The following is a 23338-nucleotide window of genomic DNA, read 5'->3' as shown; positions in this document are numbered from 1 at the left end:
AGTCAACAAGCTGACTTAATCTAGAATTAAGTTACACCTCCCTTTTGTTAAATCTGTCTTTACTTTACACTGCACAAAAGCCAAGGTTTCAGAGTTTCATAAGAAGCAAAAAGCCCCTTGAAATGTTCACATTTTATTTACGCTGTGTGCAGAGGAAAAGAGAACTGGTTCTTTTGATGGGATGCACTATTAAGAAGACGCTGCCTTTGATTCACTGACATTGTAGAAAGATGACTATGGAGAAAAAAACCTTCTACATGTTCCAGGGAAATTATAATCAAACCAAGGGGCATTCTATCTATCAGCCAAATTCTGTCCTTCACACTGTGAGAGGTGCCTGGGGGGAGGAATGGTAACAGCGACAGATGTTCCCTGAGCCAAGCCTCCCTTAGTGCCTGTCACAAAAGCTGAACAATGTCCAAGGGCCTAAGAGCCTGGGATCACCACCCAAACTAGCTGGCCACACACCCTCTTGGGGCTATGGAATGCTACCTAGTATATCACTGGGACCCCCTGCCAAACACGTAAGGAAACAAGCATATGTTGTGCTATGGTCCTGTGTGGGTGCACTGTTTGGGGGGATGAGGAGGAGGGTAAAAGAAACTTCTGCCCTTTCCGTCCTCCACCGATATATATGTGCAAATAAGTCAGAATTTTGCCCTATATGTTTGACATTTCCATACAAATGCCAAGTATGTCATTGGCATCTAAAGTGATAAAACTGGACAGCACATGGGGACTGATTGTTGGATGGAGAACCCTTCACTTACAGGTTATGGGTTCCAGTTATGCTTAGGTCAGCAAAATCATTGCAATGAGATGACTGCTTGGTGGCTTACAGTTCCTGTAGCGGACAGGAGTTCACATCCCAATGCTACCAGCACCATTTCCACAAAGTGGCACCCTTACTTGTAGTCTTGGCAGAGGTGCCAAGAACTAAATTAGCTTTGGGGAATGACCCTCAAAAAGGATCCCTGGAAAACAAAGATAAGGCAAATTAAGGAGTTGGTGTGGGAAGGCTTGCACTAGTACTGCCTTGTTTTACTGGATCTGGGGTTAGCTAGATGTATTTAGACTCCTGGTCTATCATTCCATCATCTTTCACCAACACTAAATTCAGTAAAAAGATGAATTATCCACTAGAGACTCACTAAGCTTTGTCATAGTCTACATTAGCGTTGCTACATATAAAGAGCCAGGTGAAGAATAATTTACTTTTTGGCCATGGCTTTATCCAGTATAATCTGTATTTAAAAACTTCATCCTTCCCATCTGCACCCTCCACTCCCATTTGTCTGTCTTGTTTACCTGTAATTGTAAGCTCGCTGGAATGGAAACTATCTTTGCTAGGTGTTTGTACAGTGTGGCCTTGATCTTTGAGTGGGTTTTCCAAGAGCTACCATAATAACTAATAATAATAGGCAAAGAAAACAGCTGGCCCTTGACATGAACAGGGAAATCTCCCAAGAGTGATTTGTCTCACTTTTTGTGCATGGTATGTCTTTTCTATAGTTACGATCTTTAACTAAAGAAATCTTTCCACACCCAGTGGTTTTCAGTGTTCTGTCTATCATTAGATGTAGGCATGCACTGATGCAGAAACATATGGTAGAGACACATTAGTAGGCCAACCTTTTGTTCTGCTTTAAAATGATCTGATAATCCAATGCCTGTATTATTAATATTAATTTGTTGCCTTTGTGGCAAGTATTACTTAATCAGATACAGATGTGATGACTGTCAGGAGAAGCAGCTTTACTTTCCAAAACCAATTATTTGTGCATGTTCTTTTGGCAACAACTCAGTTATATGCAGTATCTATTCTTCTCAGTATCACCAAGGTGAAAAGTTCAACTATCTCATCACAAGATGCTACCATTTAAGAGGAAAAACACCAAATAATGTATTTTTTTTAAAAAAGAAGTCTACATTGCACTTGCAGAAAAATGCATCTGTTGGTGCAAACGGGCAATTGCACATGCAGCATACAAAGCTATGCACAGAGTCACTTGAGAATGTGCACAATTTTCTGCTTGTGTCCGTACTGGCATTGCAGACTATCAAGGAATGCTGTGTAAACACAAAACACAGTTTAGACAGTTGGGTCTGTAGTTTGGTCACTATAAATCAGGCCTGACTTTTGCTGTATATCTATGACTTATGATTTTGGTACATTTTAGAAAAGAAACTTTGAAAAATTCATGATACCATGACCAACCCGTACCCTAGAGACTAAACTACAGAGAAGGTAGCTAATAGTTGCAGAATGATCTGATGGGCTCAGAGATATAGGCAGACAGATGATGAGAGAAACCAAAGGTAACATACATAGGAAGAAATAATGACCTGCTTCAATCAAAAGGGGAAATAGCTGTTTAGAAAGCAATAATGCAGAAAAGATCAGGTGAATAATACATTGGATATGAACTCACAAATGTGAAGGAAGAGAATCTATTGTATGACAAAGGAAGTAACTGTGCTATTTTATAAAGCCCCGGTAAGACCACACTTGGTAAGTATAGGATTCTAACCTGGTGAAAAATGCCATTATCTTTCTACAGTACAAACTGGAAGAAGAGAAAGGGGCACTTTTTTCTGGAGCTGAGAAAGGTAAAACAATGAGAGACACAAGTCCTAAAGAGGGAAAAATTCAGGTTGAATAGATAAGAAAATGTCCTTAGACTAAGGGGAATTAAGTAATGGAATAAATGGTCCAGAGAGGTGTTTTCACCAGCATTAGAGGTTTTCAGAACCAGGACTGAGGAAACCTTAGTGGGATCAGGGGAGAGTGTTGAGAGGGAGCCTGAAAGGTCTTTTCCAACACTAAGATCTATGACTGTAAGATCATCATCATCTGTGAGTCTGGGGAATACAAATGCATCTGAAGCGACAAACTTTTATGTGTTGTTCTACTTAAAAAATAGCCTTAAACTTTCAAACTTCATTAGAACTAATAAAGCCACCCAAAACACAATTTGCTCCTGATTTCACTGTGCAAAATATACTGTACTATATTTCAGTTAGCAAGTTATTAAATTTTATAAACATCCTGTAAAATGAAATTTATAATAGAGATGCTGACAGTCCCTTAATTTTTATGGCCTTTAGTTGGAACCATTATGATTTCAGGAACATATGGATGCAGTGTAGACTAGGTAGCCCAGGAGACAATGGAAGTTCCTAGGTACTGTTCTCAGCTCTGGAACAGACTCTCCATGTGACTTTGGGCAAGTCACTTAACCTCTCTGTGTCTCTGTTTATCCGTTGGTAGAATGGGGATAACGATGCTTATAATATTGACAGTAATTAGCACATTGAACCACAGATTCTGGAAGCCCTAGCATCTGCTGAGTGAAACTGACATGATTCTTGTCAGTTTCATAGCGGTCACCCACCAAATAGCAGCAATTTCACTCAGCAGCTGCTGAGATCCTGGGGGGTATATTTCATTTTTCATCGGGTCCAGAATTGGAATGAAATCAAATTTTGAAATATTGACATTTCCTGCGCACCTGAACTTCCAAGTTTCAGACAGCTCTAATTAGGACCTCAGAGGTATTTAGTAATATCAGTGCTTAATACCTGGATGATGTCGCCAGAGCAATTAGCAAGGCTTGAAGAATCCCTCTGATGAAAACAATGGGGTTTTTCTTGGTGATAAAGAAGTACATCATTGGCAGAATGAACAGTCCATGAACCACCAGACCACAAACCACAGTAATGGCATAAAAGCCCAACTTCTTCCCAATAGCTGTAGGATCATCCATTTCCAAGATCTTGCCAGCAATAAGAAACACTATTCCAAAAGGAAAATACCTACATGAAGAGAGAGGGAGATTTATCACTATGAGCCAGATCATTTCCACCAAACAATTTAGTGAGATAACAAGTTCCTGTACTTTCATTTCAATACAGACTTAGGACTCAACCATTCAGTGTTTAATAAGCATGGAGGGTGTTTATAGGAGCATCTTGTAGGACTGGACCCTTATTCCTTTTCCATTCACAAGTTCTGGGAAAATGTTTTTATATCAAATTATTAGCAATGATACTGTTTTCTACTGACTGGCCTGTAGGACACACACAACACACTCAAATACAATTTGTTAATAAAGCAGTGTATATCTAATCTCTCCCTCAATGTATGTATTTTAAGGTTCCCATCACCATAGTAGTTAAGGCCCAGATCCACAAAGGCACTTAGGTGCCTTAGTTCCAGTTTTGGCTCCACTGTGACCCACAAAACTATCACTGAGTCCTGAAGGTGCCTAAACTCACTCGGGACCTACGTTTTCATGGTAATAGTTCCCTAGGTGCCTATTTTTCTGCCTCTGGGCACATGCACTGCTGCCTCACTCTTGGGGTCCAGATACCTATCTCCTGCCCAAGCCCCAGTGTGAGTCACAGACCATGACAAGGTAGGCGCTCAGACACCTAAGTTGCATATAAGACCTGATCCAGAAGGCATGCTCAAAGCCTGCCTACCAGATAGAGTCTGAATGGGACCCTAACAGGAAGAAGAGGTGGTTCTGGTACCCACCTTATAACAGCCCAAGGGTTAACACAGTCACCTGGTATGTGAGAGACCCAGTTCAGTTCCCTCCTCCCTGGATTTAAACAGGGGTTTGCCACGTCTCAGGAGACTGCTCTAACCACTGAGCTATGGGATACTCTGGTTTTGGGGAGGAGAGGTTGCTCACAGTGTCTCCTGCTGAAGATGTTCCAGTGTGGATAAATAATGAAACAGTGACTGGAGCAGGGGGAGTGGACCAGGATCTCTAACCACTGGACTACAGAGTCATTCTCTCTCTCTCCCCATGACTGTTTAAGTATTTATCCACAATGGAACAGTCATGGGTTGAGAGCGAGGTGGGAGACCTCCATTCAAATCTTTTCTCCTCCTCCGGCAGAAAGGGGGGAATTGAATCTGGGTTTCTCACATTCCCGGTGAGTGCTGTAATCTCTGGGCTAAAAGTTATAAGGTGGGCATTGCTGCTGCTGCTGCAGTGATCCTTTCTTACCTCAAAGCACTTTGAGATCCTCAGATGGAAGGTGCTATGTAACTACAATGTATTAATGATGTAGTAGCAGTATTTACTCATTATTAAGAATGTTCACAAAAGTGCTGAAGAGCCATTCTTAAATTAGTGACATTGATGTAAAGAGCGAATGTCAACTATATTTTGAAAGTCGTCCCCACCACCACCACACAACAGCATCCCAGAAATTGAGAGCAGCATTTTAGGGATAAAGCTATGAGCAGAGGTGGATTGAGCTTTTGCAGGGCCCTGGACCAGAGGAATTGGAGGCCCCTCCCCACCCCTTCCGCCTGCAGTCGTGTTTCCCCCACCCCCATCCCCAAAGCACTCCTGCCAGGGAGCGGGATCAGGGCACGGGGGCTTCCCCTGCTCCCTGGCAGGAGCGCCGGGCAGGTGGAGCAGGGCAAGCCCCCGCGCCCCGACTCCGCTCCCCAGCAGGTGTGCCCGGTAGGCGGAGCGGGTTGGGGCAAGGGGTCACCCCAATTGTCCGTGGGCCCCGGGCACGGGCCCCGTTGACGCAGTGGCTAATCTGCCACTGGCTATGGGAGATGCAAGAGCCAAGTTGTGAATCTAAGGGTATGTCTACACTGCAGTTAGACACCTGCAGCTGGCCCATGCCAGCTGACTCAGGTTTACGGAGATCAGGCTAAGGGGCTGTTTAATTGCAGTATAGACATTTGGGCTTGGGCTGGAACCTGGGCTCTAGGACCCTGCGAGGTGGGAGGGCCACAGAGCTCGGGCTGCAGCTCAAATGTCTATACAACAATTAATCAGCCACTTATCCTGAAATGCATAACCCCGAGTCAGCTGGCAAGGACCAGCTGCAGGTTTTTAATTGCATTGTAGACATGCCCTAAGATTTATTTTATCGTGCTAAAGGCTACTATTAGACAGATGTATTTCTATTGTTTTTCAAGGAATGTTCCTCCCAAGTTAGAATGTTAATCCATGGCAGGATTTGAAAAATTCTAGGTCCTGGAACCTTTTACAATTTTGCGTATTCTTCAGGGTCTTCTAAGTAATTGATATTTCTAGTAACCTAACTTCAGATCTGCTCATTTACAACCAGCTAGGTCTATGGTATAAAGTGCATAAAACAGAGAACCAGATGCCTAGGTCTGTCTGAGCTGTGCTTGGCATGGGACCTGGGAGTGGGAATGAAGGTGGGCCATACTTTTTCTATTGGTAAGGATTTATGCTCTCTCTTGCACTAGGTAGCTTGTAACCCCACAGGTGCAGCTATGAAGCATGCACTGGCCATTTAAAGACAAGTGAACTTCCAGTCACCCTGACCCCTTGTCAAAAAGGTTACCAGACATGGAGCAGTGCAGTTGGGATTGTAGTGGGATGACTTTACCAGTATAGCTATTTCTGTGTCAGACTACATCCACGCTGCTATTGTGTTGATATACCTACACTGGTAAGAGATTTGCGCTGCTCGAGAATGGGGAATAGCAATTTTGCAATAACTGAGGGTTATTTCGATAGGAGACAGACATGAGTATAGATGTGTGGCTGGCTCTGCTAAAAACAGATGAATTCTACTGGGCTAACTTTTGTTATACCAGGTCTAAGCCACCTTTCCATTCTCCTGATCTGGGATCAGACTTGCCCCCAATCTAATTTACGGGCATTCTAAGTTATTTTGGCTAGAGTGGTCCCTTAGGGCCTACTCTGCTGGTTGGGGATTGCCAGAGGGCCATGCACTGTCATTCTGTCCCTTCATGCCCCTGCCCACACCACTGGCCATGCCATCTACATCTGGAGCAGGTGGCATAGATCTAAATATGTTGCTTTATGGCACCCAGGAATTCCCTTTTGTTAGGGGAATCCCTGGCATCTGTGTTGAGGCAGCTCTCTGTCCTCTTTATGCCACTGGAGTGGTGCAAAGGGAACAGAGCCAGGGACCAGCATCTGGCCTTGAATGTTTGCATAACTTCCTTCAAGTACTAACGCCATACAAAGTTGAGGTTGTTGTCCCTCATGAATTTGCCTGGAAACAAGATTACATCATCTCAGAGCATTTTTTTCTGTTGAAATATACTTCAACGTTTAAAAAGTTATATTTTTGCTTGATAAAACAGCTACTTACCACACAGAAACTGCCACTATCTTCATGACAGATTCATTTAAACACTGGCAAAAACTGACCAAGGGAACTCCACTGTTACCCATTCTGCCCAGCATTATACCTGCAATCAAACACATTATTGTTTTAATTCTCATTTACTTTTGAAAATCCCCAACATACTCCTTCTCTACTGCAACTCAAAGTGAACTAAGTATGGGGTGGCTAGCTGGGTTAGATAATTGGTAGCGGGATAATCCAACAAATCTCTGTGTTGTAGAAACAGAGATATAAATCGCACAAACAAATATAGGGCATGGAAGACAGCCCTTGGTTCTTCTGCTCCACAAAGACAAACATCTACCATTTAAGCTAAAGGAGATCTCCTTTGATTTCCCACTAGGAAATCCCTCACCTTCTATGCACCAGTCACTAGAGGGCAACAACACTGACATTATATATATATATATATATATATGACAGAGAGAGAGAGAGTGTGTGTATGCATTTTAGGGTAAAACTGATAACAGGAGCCTTTTTCTTCTGGCTCACCAGTTTAAATCCAGCCCAGACTGGCAGTGACCAAAAGCCATTATCTGACGTCTGTGAAATTAATTTGGTCTCAGTCCATTTCTAGTGCATAAGCATCTATAAGATAAAAGCCACCCTCACAACTGGTCCTTTTTGCCACCCTGGCTTAGCAGCCTTAGCAGAATCAAGCAAATGCACATGAGTACAAGGAAAGGGCCAAACTACTGCACAAGACTAATCAGCAAAGGAAAAAACACATTCATATGCAACCAACAGTCATAAAGGTAGGGGATCTAGTTCCAAGAATAGTTATGTAACTCCATATTTTCTGTATGGTGTTATGTTTATTATTAGGTATACATTATTAAAACTTATCTATCATGTTCCTATTTAACTAATTTGCTGCAGTGATCCCCTGTGAGGATTGTAACGGATCATGTTAATCACTCAAGGAAGCATTTCAGAAACAAACTGCACCAAATCAATTTATGTTTGAAGAGAACTTTACAAGAAAACGAAGCTGTGAGTGGGGTGCACGCTAACAGTTATTCTGGATGGACAGAGTATTTGGTTTGACTGGGGGCCCATGCTCTCTCACTTGGAGTGAACAGCTGCATTTGCAGGCCAGGTCCCAGATTGTAATGGTTCCAAAACAATCCCCTCCTGATGCAGGGGAGTGAGCCACTTAGATGTCAAACCCAACAATTTCACAATAACAATACATGCAGGATGTGGGTTTATATGTCTGTTAATATTCATCTAGCTGTAAATTTCTGGTCACAAACCACATTAAATTTTATTAACAATGTTGCTCATTTATGCTAACAGAATGTTAATTACAAAGTTCAGTTTTTTAAGCTAGACTGGCTTTATTAAGCCATGGCAGCTTTCCAGGAGTCTTAGCTTTCAAACTTAGTAGAATGCTGAAGAGGGGAAATGGATCACCTCTTATTTTACAGGAATAACTGTGGTTTGCTTACAAGAAGACTCTTTCATGTCTGAGTATGGCAAGTGCTGGCAACAGGAGAGGTAGCAGGCAAGACTGGAGGCTGCTGAATGATGCGTATATGACTCACTGGTCTCTTAAAGCAGTAGTTCTCAACCAGGGGTATGTGTACGCCTGGGAGAACACAGAGGTCTTCCAGGGGGTACATAAACTCATCTAGATATTTGCCTAGTTTTACAACAGGCTACATAAAAAGCATCAGCGAAGTCAGTACAAACTAATATTTCATACAATGACTTGTTTATACTCCTCTATATACTACACATGGAAAAGTAAGTACAATAAATACACTAAGGGATGGTTTCAAGAAATCTTCATCAACAATAAAACCTCACCAGTTTACCCTACTGTCATTTGCACAAGCCCCTTTCTGCAGCCATTATGTAAGAAGCCCAAGTGGTCATTTCCAAGCAAAGTTTTTTACTCTCGGTGATTTAAAATATGATTTCCAATTCTTCAAAGTTTGCGCTAGACTCTCACCTCTTATCCATCACACACACCCCAACAGGGCTACACTTACCCAGCTAGGTGCCCTAGAAAGCTGCCTAGTTGAGGCCCTGAATCAGTGCATTTTAAAGTGCTTTTTTCACACCCCTTCTCTGGCCACCACTGCCCATTTTGGGGCAGAGTTGGCCAGGACCAGACACAACCTTGAAATTGAGAAGAGTCCTGCATGTGGCTTTCTTCCTAAGCTAAGATTGCTAAGCCACTCACCTCCTGCTTCCAGAAAAAGAAAAAGCAGGTTTCTGTTACTAAGAGAGGATGGGCCTGATTCTCAGTTATGCTAAAGCCTCTTTATGCCACTCTGGCAGTGTAAGGGGGCCATACGTTATGCCCACGTTAAAGCCCCTTTACTTTGCTAGAATGGTGTAAAGGGGCCTTGGTGTATATGAGAATCAGGCCCAATGACTGAGCAGAACTATGAAGTTCATAGCAGAACTGCTATGAAGCATCCAGTGCCAAATGAATTATTTTGATGTATATTGTCATATTTTCATACATAGCATATTTGGAGTGATGCTTTTCTTTTCCTCCAAGGCCCATCCACACACCCTCCATTTGATCCCTGCCACTTCATTTTTTCCTAGGATGGGAGGAAGGTGATGTAGAGCTCCTGCCAAAGGTCAAGAAATACCCTGTTAAGTGAGTTGCTCTATGGGCAATTTGTCCGGCTCCTAGAAGCAAAACACATAGGTGGTCTTAAGAAGCAGAATCTTGCGTTTCCTCAGCCACCAATCTGACACGATCTAAAAACGAATCTTTAATGCACATATATAATTCTTCTCCTGTCCCTCCATCACAGTCATAGGTTTTTCAAGTAATGGGCAAGTGATTTGGCGCAGTCTGAAGCCCTGGCACGATCTTTTATAATGCATGGTTCTTCCAGGAGCTGGCAGATCAACAGATGTTCCATGGTTTGTGTTTCACTGAAGTCGCATGTCTGGGTCATTGGAATAACCCTACTGCTGCATATTGACTGTTGACCTGCCAGCTCTTGTTCAGAGGCAATTTAAACTTGTCAGGTCAACCAGTCCTTCTCTGCACTTCTGTGAATGTGTTCAGCAATATTGACATGCATTTTAATGTCCTCGCTGAGTATTTTGAATTGTGTGCACTACCTTTCCAGCCATATAGCCCTTGGTGAATTTTTAAGCAGTTCTGTTGCATCTAGGAAGCACCTGTGTACAGCTTCATGAGCCCTGGCAGTAAGGGGTAGGCTGGGTCCCCAAGGATAACTATAGGCATTTCAACATCCCCAACAGTTATTTTCTGGTCTGGGAATAAAGTCCCTTCCTGCAGCTTTTGAAACAGACCAGAGTTCCTGAAGATGTGAGCGTCATGTACCTTTCCCGGCCATCCCACATTGATGTTGGTGAAACGTCCCTTGTGATCCACCAGAGCTTGCAGCACTATTGAAAAGTACCCCTTGCGGTTTATGTACTCGCCGGCTTGGTGCTCCGGTGCCAAGATAGGGATATGGGTTCCGACTATGGCCCCACCACAGTTAGGGAATCCCATTGCAGCAAAGCCATCCACTATGACCTGCACATTTCCCAGGGTCACTACCCTGGATATCAGCAGATCTTTGATTGCATGGGCTACTTGCATCACAACAGCCCCCACAGTAGATTTGCCCACTCCAAATTGATTCCCGACTGACCAGTAGCTGTCTGGCGTTGCAAGCTTCCACAGGGCTATCGCCACTCACTTCTCAACTGTGAGGGCTGCTCTCATCTTGGTATTCATGCGCTTCAGGGCAGGGGAAAGCAAGTCACAAAGTTCCATGAAAGTGCCCTTACGCATGCAAAAGTTTCGCAGCCACTGGGAATCGTCCCAGACCCGCAACACTATGCGGTCCCACCAGTCTGTGCTTGTTTCCCGAGCCCAGAATCGGCATTCCACCGCATGAACCTGCCCCATTAGCACCATGATGCATGCATTGGCAGGGCCCATGCTTTCAGAGAAATCTGTGTCCATGTCCTGATCACTCACGTGACCATGCTGACGTTGCCTCCTCGCCCGGTATCGCTCTGCCAGGTTCTGGTGTGGCATATACTGCTGGATAATGCGTGTGGTGTTTAATGTGCTCCTAATTGCCAAAGTGAGCTGAGTGGCCTCCATGCTTGCCTTGGTATGGCATCCGCACAGAAAAAAGGCGTGGAACGATTGTCTGCCGTTGCTCTGACGGAGGGAGGGGCGACTGACGACATGGCTTATAGGATTGGCTTACAGGGAATTGAAATCAACAAAGGGGGTGGCTTTACATCAAGGAGTATTTCAGGCAGGACTTCACGGAGAGTTTCAATAAGAAATGGTGCACCTAAGTAATTGTTCTTATTGGAACAAGCAGGTTGGTCTGGCCTCTGATTGATACATGGCTAGATTTACCTCGCTGCACCTTCTCTACAGTGTGACCTAGAGGAATGAGTCCCCTAGACGGGGGGAGGAGGGGGAGCAAATGAGTACAAAACAAATCTGGTCTATTTCTTGTTTTGATCCACTCCATCTATCTTTTACATCTTTGGCTGGCAGCAGATGGTGCAGAAGGACTGCATGCCATCCACATCTCATGGCTGCTCAGCAGAAGATGGTACAATAGGCCTGCTAGCCATCCTCATCTCTTGCCTGCCTGGCAGAAGATGGTACAATAGGACTGCTAGCAATCCGTATCGCCTGCCTGCTCACCATAAGATAGTTCAATAGGACTGACTGCAGGACTAAAGAGAATGACCTGGTCAAGTCACTTTTGATGTAGTCCCTGCACCCATGTCTGCCCAGGTGCTCCTGGCTGACGTGGCCAGGAGCATCTCGGACGTGACGATGACGGCTACCAGTCCTATTGCACCGTCTGCTGCCACAAGGCAAGGGGTTGCTGCTGCTGTGTAGCAATGCAGTACCACGTCTGCCAGCACCCAGGAGACATACGGTGACAGTTACCTGAGCGGGCTCCATGCTTGCTGTGGTATGGCGTCTGCACAGGTAACTCAAGAAAAAAGGTGCAAAACGATTGTCTGCTGCTGCTTTCACGGAGGGAGGGAAGGAACAGGGGCCTGACGACATGTACCCAGAACCACCCGCGACAATGTTTTAGCCCCATCAGGCATTGGGATCTCAACCCAGAATTCCAATGGGCAGCGGAGACTGCGGGAACTGTGGGATAGCTACCCACAGTGCAACGTTCCAGAAGTCGACGCTTGCCTCGGTACTGTGGAAGCGCTCCGCCGAGTTAATGCACTTAGAGCATTTTCTGTGAGGACACATGTTAGGATATAGATATTCAGGCCTGTCTGCAAAGGCCTGTACTTTAAGAATTTAGGTGTATTCTTATCGCTTGGCTAGTTCTAGAGGTATAAAAGAAAGAAATCACTGTCTGCCGGTGTAAGGGCCTTCTCTTACTGTGACAGATTGAGGCCCTGTTCTTAGGCTGAGGCCTTTGGCTAAGCAGCAGAGGCAGCCATAAGCTAGGAAGCGAACAGTCACATCTGTCTGGTTCTGTGATTGTTCCTGTCTGCTGTATAATTAATTTTGCTGGGTGTAAACTAATTAAGGTGGTGGGATATAATTGGTTAAAATCCTCACTTCTGTATTGTCTCATAATCATGTTACAATATGTTAGGATTGGTTGGTTAAATTTCAGGAAAATGATTGGTTAAGGTATAGCTAAGCAGAACTCAAGTTTTACTATATAATCTGTGGTCAATGAGGAAGTGAGGGGGTTTGGGTGGGGGTGGGCATGGGCATGTGGGTGAGGTAAATGGGAGCAGGGAATGGGGGTAAGAAAATTGGAATCATGTTTTGCTAAAGGGGGAAATGGGAACAGGGAATGGGAGTAAGGAAGTTGGAATCATGTTTCGCTAAGGGTAGGAATGGGAACAGGGACACAGGTCTAAGGCTCTGTGGTGTCAGAGCTGGGAAGGAGGACACTAAGGAAGGAAACTGGAATCATGCTTGCTGGAAGTTCACCCCAATAAACATCGAATTGTTTGCACCTTTGGACTTCGGGTATTGTTGCTCTCTGTTCATGCGAGAAGGACCAGGGAAGTAAGTGGGTGAAGGAATAAGCCCCCTAACAACACACACACTTGAATATATAAAACCGATTTCTAAAAAACGACTGCTATAAATTCAACCTAATTTTGTAGTGTAGACGTACCCTGTTGCTGGGCTGGTTTGCCCTTTTGAATTTGCAAGCTTCCTGAGTATGTTGTCCTGGGTGCTAACTTTGCCTCTTTTCTTCTCCATGTGTACCTTGAAGGAGAGAGTGAAGTCTAGTGTCACCCCAAGGTAGACAGGATTCCAGCAGTGAACAAGTGATATCCCATTCCAGATGATGTTACATTGTTTATCGGCCTCATGATTCCAAAGTTGGAAGAGACTTGCTTGCATTTTGGCTGGGTTAGCATATAGTTGGTTCTTGGGGTAATAGACTGAGAGTCCAGACGGTGCCAAAGTTAGCGTAGTTTCAATTTGGGCAAGATCCTTGGCATGGGCAGTGATGCATGGATCGATAGACTAGATAAAACTTGTGCTGAGATGGATTGGTTGATCATGGATGTAGATGTTGAAATGTACTGGTGAGAGTACACACCCTTTTGGTAGGCCATTTTTCTGTTGCTGCCATTGGTTCTCCTTCCCACACAGTTCAATGTAAAACATCAGTGCTCCGGTAGAGGTTGTATCAGTGGTATGAAGCAGTGATCTTTCATCATGTCGTATACTTTAGTGAGGAGCCTTCAGTGATTCACTGTGCCATATGCTGCTGATAGGTCGACAAACACAGTGCCTGTTACCATACCCTTTTCAAAGCCATCTTTGATGTACTGAATGATATTCAGCACTTGACCAGTGCATTAATTGCCTGGTGGAATCCAGCTTGCTCATGTTTTTCTTGAATGGTGATAGGTGGTTTAGGATGAGAGACGCTCGTACAGTTTGTAGAAATAACATAGTTGTGATATAGGCCTGAAGTTCTTTGGCTCCATTGCATTCTTCCCCGGCTTCAGGAGTGTCACAATATGTGCTCGTCGCCAGATTCTTAAGTATAAAATTACAACCATGTAATAAATGGGTATACACGGCTGAGTTCCCTCTGGTGCTGTAACTATGCCAGGAGAATTTAACATAACAACCAACCATCCTCTACCTTGGTACAATTGATCAACTGGCCTATGGCAAGATGTAAGTGTGTATATCTAAAAACTGACGACAGCTAACATGGTTATAGGTTAGCCCAGCGGTCTAATGGCTGTTCTGTACACCCCGACTCAGAGACAAGGGCTCAGCTGCTGGAAGCACTGCTGAGATAGCATGCTCAGCTCTGGGGAGTAGAGAAATGGTTTGCATGACTCAATAGCATATGCATCCCCTTTAATCTACTGAATACTAGTAGTGAAGAATCAGGGGATAGCCGTGTTAGTCTGTATTCACAAAAACAACAAGGAGTCCGGTGGCACAATAAAGACTAACATATTTATTTGGGCATAAGCTTTCGTGGGTAAAAAACCACTTCTTCAGATGCATGGAATGAAAATTACAGATGCAGGCGTTATATAATGACTCATGAAGAGAAGGGAGTTACCTCACAAGTGGAGAACCAGTGTTGACAGGGCCAATTCGATCAGGGTGGATGTAGTCCACTCCCAACAATAGATGAGGAGGTGTCAATTCCAGGAGAGGCAAAGCTGCTTTTGTAATGAGCCAGCCACTCTCCGTCCCTATTCAAGCCCAAATTAATGGTGTTAAATTTGCAAATGAATTTTGCAGAACTTCTCTTCATGTGTCATTATATAATGCCTGCATCTGTAATTTTCACTCCATGCATCTGAAGAAATGGTTTTTTACCCACGAAAGCTTATGCCCAAATAAATCTGTTAGTCCTTAAGGTGCCACCAAATTCCTTGTTGTTTTAGTTGTGAAGAGACTCCTGTCTAGTAATCCTTGGCTCAGCTGGACGGTCAGTGGCTGTGACATGGTGGTTTGAGGGTTGAGTGTTAAATCATTGAAAATTAGGGGGCCTCAGGTTTCTAACAAGGATGCAAGTGGGACTCCACATCTTGCAGAAACAAAAGGGAGAGAAAAATGTGATACTGACAGGCTGGAATTTTGCCCCCTTTTACTAATGCAAACCATGCATAAAATAAGAAAAATCAAAGGTGCTTTTGGAACCACATCTGCTGCACACATTCCCTTCCAAGCACAACATCATAAACACCGATAAAGGGATTCTTTTTATCAGCATCTCTATGTGAAAATCACCACTTTACCATTATCAGAAGGACCATGGGCACATCTGAAGGAGGGCTAAAATTCCCTTCCCTCTGACTCAAATTGTAGCCCAGTTAGAAAACATTTCAATAAATAAAGAAATAAATCTACTGCAGCCTACAAGATCTGTATCAAGCATTCTTACAACTACAATACCCACCTGCTGAAGTGAAGAAACAGACTGACAGAGCCAGAAGAATACCCAGAAGTCACCTACTACAGGACAGGCCCAACAAAGAAAATAACAGAACGCTACTAGCCATCACCTTCAGCCCCCAACTAAAACCTCTCCAACGCATCATCAAGGATCTACAAGCTATCCTGAAGGACAACCCATCACTCTCACAGATCTTGGGAGACAGGCCAGTCCTTGCCTACAGACAGCCCCCCAGCCTGAAGCAAATACTCACCAGCAACCACACACCACACAACAGAACCACTAACCCAGGAACCTATCCTTGCAACAAAGCCCATTGCCAACTACATCCACATATCTATTCAGGGGACACCACAATAGGGCCTAATCACATCAGCCACACTATCAGAGGCTCGTTCACCTGCACATATACCAATGTGATATATGCCATCATGTGCCAGCAATGCCCCCTGCCATGTACATTGGTCAAACTGGACAGTCTCTACATAAAAGAATAAATGGACACAAATCAGATGTCAAGAATTATAACATTCATAAACCAGTCGGAGAACACTTCAGTCTCTCTGGTCACTCGATTTCTGACCTAAAAGTGGCTATTCTTCAACAAAAAGACTTCAGAAACAGACTCCAACGAGAGACTGCTGAATTGGAATTAATTTGCAAATTGGATACAATTAACTTAGGCTTGAATAGAGACTGGGAGTGGTTGAGTCATTACACAAATAAAACTATTTCCCCTTGTTTATTCCCCTTGTTTATCACTACAAAGGGTTCCCCCCCACCCCACTCTCCAGCTGGTAATAGCTCATCTTAAGTGATCACTCTCCTTACAGTGTGCATGATAAACACCCATTTTTTCATGTTCTGTGTGTATATAAATCTCTTCACTGTATTTTCCACTGAATGCATCCAATGAAGTGAGCTGTTGCTCACGAAAGCTTATTCTCAAATAAATTGGTTAGTCTCTAAGGTGCCACAAGTACTCCTTTTCTTTTTGCGAATACAGACTAACACGGCTGCTACTCTGAAACCTATAAAGAGTTCTATTGAGTTTTTCAGGCCCGTAAAACTGAACATTCTAAATGGATAAGAGCTCTCAAAGTCCATTACAATAAGCCTCCTAGATAATACATAATTACTAACACTGAACTATGGTACAAATAAAACTGTAGCGGGGACATTCAATGAAAGCAAAAAACTGCAAATTTAAAACTAATAAAAGGAAATATTTTTTTCACACAATGCATAATTATCCTGTGGAACTCAATGCCTCAATATATTACTGAGGCAAGCATTTAACAGGATTTAAAAAACTGGGTATTTATATTGATAACAAATACATCCAGATTTATATTACTAATGATAAAACCAATTATCTGGGAAGGGATATAAACCCTCATGTTTCAAGGCATAAGGCAACCTCTAACTAAAGGAAGTTAAGAAGAAATTTCCCCTGTGCACAATTATCCTGTTCCTGCCCATTGCAAGGTTTCTTCACCTTCCTCTGAAGCTTCTGGATCCAGCCATGGTTAGAGACAGGATAGTGGATTAGAAGTACCACTGCCCCCTACTGGACAGAATCAGAACTGCTCAGCTGTGTGTCAGCCCCTGAAATGCTAATCTTCCTTTCTCTCAAGTGGTAGATGCACGTGCTTTTAAAATAGGTGGGGTCTGAGTTCTATCCATGAAGTTCTGAACAGCCACAGTATGCAGCACTGGGACAAATGTCAATTCATTCTGGTAGGTGGTGGCCCTCAAAGGCAACAGAAGGAGTCCCCTTGTTATCCTCCCTCTGTTCTTAGTCCAAGCACTAAATGCCTTGTCTGTCTGTCTTTCCTACTCAGGAGGGAGTGACTCATGCCGCAGCCAATGGGAGCTGCAGGGGTGGTGCCTGTGGACAGGGCAGCATGCAGAGCCACCTGGACGCACCTCTGTGTAGGAGCCAGAGGGGGGAACATGCCGCTGTTTCTGGGAGCTGCTTGAGGTAAGCACTGCCTGGAGCCTGCCCCCCTGCCCCTCTCCCACGCCTCAACCCCCTGCCCCAGCCCTGATCCCCCTCTCGCCCCTTGAACCCCTCAATCCCAGCCCAGAGCACCCTCCTACACCCTCAACTCCTCATCCCTGGCCCGACCCCAGAGCACGCACCCCAACCCCCAATTTCGTGAGCATTCATGGCCCGCCATACAATTTCCGTACCTAGATATGGCCCTTGGGCCAAAAAGTTTGCCCACCCCTGCTCTAACCATAGGGCTACTTAGCCCAAAGTACACATGTTAGAAGTGAAAACTATACAGCAGACATTTCTGTTGTTCCTCACTGCCCTCTATATGCAAAAGGCCCCTAAGTAAAGTTCAGTAGCTTACAAATGCAAATACACAATAAACACACAAAGGCTTAGTGAAATTAAAAGGAAAAGGGGGAAAAGCAGCATGCATAGAAACAATCAGGAGCATGAAAAGGAAATGTCATCAAGGATTATGAACAAGGTTCATCCCCAAAGGATTGGAGTACATTACTAGCACATGTGTTTTCTGACTTGAAGTTTAGAGAAGGGTAGGTGGGAAATAATTACATCAGGAATACTAAACAAGAACTCTCCTCCCACCCCCGATTCCCTGAAATAAAAACCCAACCCCAAAACAACAATACACAGATCAATTCAAACATGACCTGCTCCAACATGTTTAAAACATACCCATGGTGGCAGAGAATATCACAATCCCCAGCACGTTCATGCCATCGCTGGTGCCTGGCTCAGATTTGTAAATCACTTCTGGAGGGGGAGTGATATCCAGGGCAAAATTCTGGACATTGGATCCATTCTCATCCTGGACCCCATATATTATGATCCGACGAGTGGTGCTTTCAGAAGCTGCCTTGTTGGATTTGACGATAGGAATGCTCTTGGTGCGATACTGAAAGAACACAGAATATTATAGTGGGTCATGAGGGACTAAAGGGTTAATGAGTCCCCAGATTGCTTTAATGGGCTCCAAAGTGCCTTGTGAAAGGAGAATGGCTATTAAAGAAGGAAGGGGCATGTGTGGAAGAAAGAGAAACAGCTTCCCCTCCTCCCAAGCTACTGGAAAAACAACTCTGATCCTTTTTTTTGTAAAAATCTGACAAAATCAGGAACTCCCCCAAGCAGAACTTCAGGCAGCAGACATATCGAACCCTGCTAGGGCATTTCTCTATATTCGCTCTTCTCATGTGTAACTAGGAATAACTCCCTCAAATGCTAATCAGTGACTTTTCCTTTGTCCCACCAAAGGTAAGGATTCCATGCAATATATCCCATTTGAAAGGGATTACACCCAAGCATTCCTCTTACTTAACCTGCTCAAAGCTTTTAGATAAAGTGTCCTGCTCAAACTCCAGTTTGGGTAATTGCCTAAATAAATTCCCACATTGCTTTAACTGGATACAGCATCCTTCTTCACTTCCTTTTGTGTAATCTTGCTGTGTGTTCTTAAATACCTTCCACCTGCCGGATGACTGCATTTCAGTGGTGGGGAAAGTGATTCTATTGCCACATGGTTTACTTAGTAAAGTTCTCTGCCCTTCCCTAATGCCATTCAGTGAGGGCCAGGATCACCAACAACATTGTTCAGTTTCAGATGTCCTGTTTGCAGCCCTCTCAGAGAGCTCTTAGAGAATGGCACAGGCCTTCTGATTGATACATTTGTGGCTTAAGAGCCAACGTCAAATTAGTATCTTAGCAAATGTCTGTTGTCTGGTAGCACAGAGCTGCCATCGGGGCACCTACACCACTTCCCTTCCTGGTCCCTGGTGTGTTCAAGAAAAGGGGGCATAGATGGGGGATCCCTGTGCCCTGATGATTCCTGATGAGGACCTTGTTGTCCCTAGGCTGTGGGAGGTGCAAAGGTGGCTTAAAGGTGCCTGTGCACCGCACTTCCTGAGGTGCAGTGAGCACTCCTCAGCCAGAACTTGGGGTCTGGGCCAATGTCTCTAATTAAGGAACAAATAAGGAATTATCCTGTGTACTCTCACACTCTCTCCCCCTGCCTTCCATATTCTTACATCCAATTTATTGGGCAGATCTCAAATCATTTTCACAGGGGACTAAGGATAGTCAAAAATCCATGTTCCAGAGAAAGTGAGGTGAAATCAAGCAAAATGGGTGGAAAGGGCTAATACAAACTATTTCAAACTTTTCCTCACCAAAATGACTAAATATCAAAACAGCACGAGCAGCTCTGATTTATAGGATGATATGACGCTACTTTCTGAACCAAAGACACATCTCACGAACATAGGTATTTTAAAAAATATTACCGTTTAAGTCACGTAGGAGCCTACTAAGTGATGTAGACACTTTTGAGAATTTTACCCATATCAACCCTAACATCAACAGGATTGTGTCCTTCTTACATTTTTGTTACAAGTCCACTCACAAGCAAACACATGACACCATCAGCATTCCAGCCTTTTAGTACCATGGCAACACTGCATTACCACCTGGTGCAGAACATATGATAGCAACACATTAGTATGTACCTAGTCACTAGGTGCCATAGCCACTTGTGACTGCTCCAGGCTCCATTATTGTGATTTACATACATCAATATTTTAGTCTAGACCTGTCCATAAATCATATGCAGTGCTTGTTGGATATTAGTTATTTAAGGCCTGAACCTCAGAAGTGCAGAGTTCTTGCAACAGCTATTGAAGATACAGATCAAGCGCTGTATGATTTGTATTGTGCCCATCAAAATACTGTATGGAAGCATTTTAAAAAAATTAAAAACATGAAGGAATCTGTTGCCAAATAACTGGCAACAAAACAAACCCATGCCTGACTCCCACTCCAATTCCCATTCATTGGCAAAATAGGTAACCCTTCCAGCTACTTTCTCCTCTAACCTAAAAACAAGTGATTATTAAAATAGCTGAATGATTCTGATTTCACTCCTGTATTGCAAAGTGTTTAATCATTATGGGCCTAACACAAAGCCACTGAAGTCAGTGGAAAAACTCTCATTGACTTGAAAGGGATTCGCATCAGATGCCACTGAAGGTACCGAGTATATATGAACCAATATACAGTACCAGAATACTTCTAACAAATCTCAATTTTTGCTTAAAAATTTTCACTGCATGTATTATCTGAAGATGGCTTCTCTGTAGCATCAATGCAGACACTCACCTGTTTGAACGTGGCCTCAACAAGGTTGGCTGGAAACATGTTCCTGGAAAGAAATAGATAAAAGAATAATTGTTAAAGGGCTATTTAGTTACCCTTGTTGGTCCTCAGTGTCCACTACCTTCCCCCTTGTGTAGTCACCTGTGCAAAGTCGGTGCCCAGAGGATAGAAAAGACTCTGATCTCATAGCATTTCCTGCTCACTCTGCATGGGTGTAAATAGCTACAGAAGGCATAACAGTGGAGAACCAAGTCCACCAAGTTTAAAGTAGAGGTTTAAGGACACAATTCTGAATATCTTGTGTGGGATTCAGCAGATCTGGATTCAATTCTTGACTCTGCCACAGACTCCTTGTATAACCTGAAGCAACTCACTCAGACTCTTTCTGGTTCAGTTCCCCATCTCCTAGATGGGAATAATTATAGAATCATAGGACTGAAAGGGACCTTGAGAGGTCATCTAGTCCAGTCCCCTGCACTCATGACAGGACTAAGTATTATCTAGACCATTCCTGACAGGTATTTCTCCAACCTGCTCTTAAAAATCCCCAATTATGGAGATTCCACAACCTCCCTAGGCAATTTATTCCAGTGCTTAACCACCCTGACAATTAGGAAGGTTTTTCTAATGTCCAATCTAAACTGTCCTTGCTGCAATTTAAGCCCATTGCTTCTAATCCTATCCTCAGAGGTCAAGGAGAACATTTTTTCTCCCTCCTCCTTGTAACAATCTTTTATGTACTTGAATTATCATGTCCCCTCTCAGTCTTTTCTTCTCCAGACGAAAGAAACCCAATTTTTTCACTCTTTCCTCATAGGTCATTTTCTAAACCTTTAATCGTTTTTTTGCTCTTCTCTGGACTTTCTCCAATTTGTCCCCATCTTTCCTGAAAGGTGGCACCCAGAACAGGACACAGTACTTCAGTTGAGGCGTAATCAACATGGAGTAGAATGAAAGAATTACTTCTTGTGTCTTGCTTACAACACTCCGGCTAATACATCCCAGAATGATATTTACTTTTTTTTGCAACTGTGTTATACTGTTGACTCATATTTAATAATATAATAATAATATTTCCTTTCTCTCATTCCTGTTATGTCTTTTTAGATTGTAAGCTTTTCAGGAGAGCACCTAGCACAGTGGAGCCCTCAATCTACTTCTGGGCTTCTAAGCACTACTATAATACATATAATAATGATTAATAATAGTTAATAATAGTACTTTCTGCCATGCTTCTGTCAATCCCATTATGATTATAAGTGGGCTAGGCTCTGAAGTCTGTGCCCTTTACCTAGAACAGACTGCTTTTCAGAAAGAGGATCTGATTCCTGATTAAAAGAATCTAGACCAGAGCTGCACAATCTCTTAGAAATGGTCACTATTTTAATGTTTATGGGCTTTTCCAGGGGCAGAAAATTAGTGTCTTTTGGAAAAATGCTAATTAGGAGTTTCACCCTCTACCACTGCTGAGCGAGCACGAGCAAAACAGAGACCTCATGCTTATGGCCTCAGAGTGAGATTCATAGATTTTTAACTCTCGAAGGGACCATTATTATCATTGCTCTGACTTCCCAGGTAATGTGGGTCATAGAATCTTACTCACTAATTTCTGCATCGAGTCCATATCCTCTGAGCTAGACAATATCTTTTAGAAAGACTTCTCGTTTTAAGTAAAGAAGAAAAGAATGCCCTCTCCAGGCTCCAGTGAGAATTCTATTTCTGGGCAAAAGGACCACTAAATCAAGAACTTAACACCGGGGAACAAAAAATTCCCATGAATTTTAAAATATGGCAAGATTATTTTTTAAATGGATTTCTTTTCATCCTGAAACTTATAAGCCTAAATTGAGCAATACTCTAGCATAATCTTATGCATTCATGTTCAGTTTGTATGAAAATATGTGGCTGTAATGCTCACTAAACAAAGGACTTCTCCGTTGAAAGTCCATCTCAATCCCCAAGTCAGGAGAGCACTTAAGTGCATGTGCACTGTCCATCCCTACTCAGTAGTAGGGTGACCAGATAGCAACCGTGAACAAAATGGGATGGGGAGTGGGGGGTGGTAATAGGCACCTATATAAGAAAAAGTCCCGAAAAACAGGACTGTCCCTATAAAAATGGGACATCTGATCACCCTACTCAGGAGAGTGCTCATGCATGTGCATTTTTAACTGCTGTCCTGAACAGGGATGTTTTCCTGAATTGAGGCCACTGTGCAATAGAGCATGCCTGCTATTTGGTAGGGTTACAATCAGAACATTCTGTGTCTCATTAGTGTAGGAAAAACATCTTCCAGGCTTTAGACTCCCACTGTTTTACAGATGAGGGACACTTTAATTTCAGTTTGAGTGCTTTATATTGGTTTAACTTAAGTCAATTCCTTATTGACTCAGTCACTGTTTATAACAGACAGTAGTCTATTGTAAGCAATAACGGTGATTGTAAATGCTGTGCTGCTGTCTTCTGTGAGTTTTCACCCCCAGTGATAACACAAAAGCCTGAATACTGAGATTTAGCATTTAGTTCTCTAGTCACCCCCATAAATACTTGTGAGTCTCTGTGGTCAAATATCCAGTATGAGCCTAAAACTGTGCAATATACAGACTAC

The 23338-nt window shown here is 43.3% G+C and overlaps 1 protein-coding gene across 6 annotated transcripts in view; it reads right to left on the bottom strand.

The window, feature by feature from the left end:
* Positions 1-23338, bottom strand: part of SLC1A7 (solute carrier family 1 member 7) — a 95149-nt gene that overhangs the window by 16632 nt on the left and 55179 nt on the right. For all 6 annotated transcript variants that reach the window (XM_073357664.2, XM_073357667.2, XM_073357662.2 and 3 more), the window contains 4 exons: positions 20734-20776; positions 18262-18481; positions 7132-7231; positions 3583-3816 (listed from right to left, as the gene is read on the bottom strand). In XM_073357664.2, coding sequence (XP_073213765.1) covers positions 3583-3816; positions 7132-7231; positions 18262-18481; positions 20734-20776 — 597 coding nt within the window. The remainder of the gene's footprint in view (positions 1-3582; positions 3817-7131; positions 7232-18261; positions 18482-20733; positions 20777-23338) is intronic.

Source organism: Lepidochelys kempii, chromosome 8 (genome assembly GCF_965140285.1).
Source record: "Lepidochelys kempii isolate rLepKem1 chromosome 8, rLepKem1.hap1, whole genome shotgun sequence".
Taxonomy (NCBI): domain Eukaryota; kingdom Metazoa; phylum Chordata; order Testudines; family Cheloniidae; genus Lepidochelys; species Lepidochelys kempii.
Note: the sequence above shows the minus strand (reverse complement) of the source record. Positions and strands in the feature narration are given on the sequence as shown.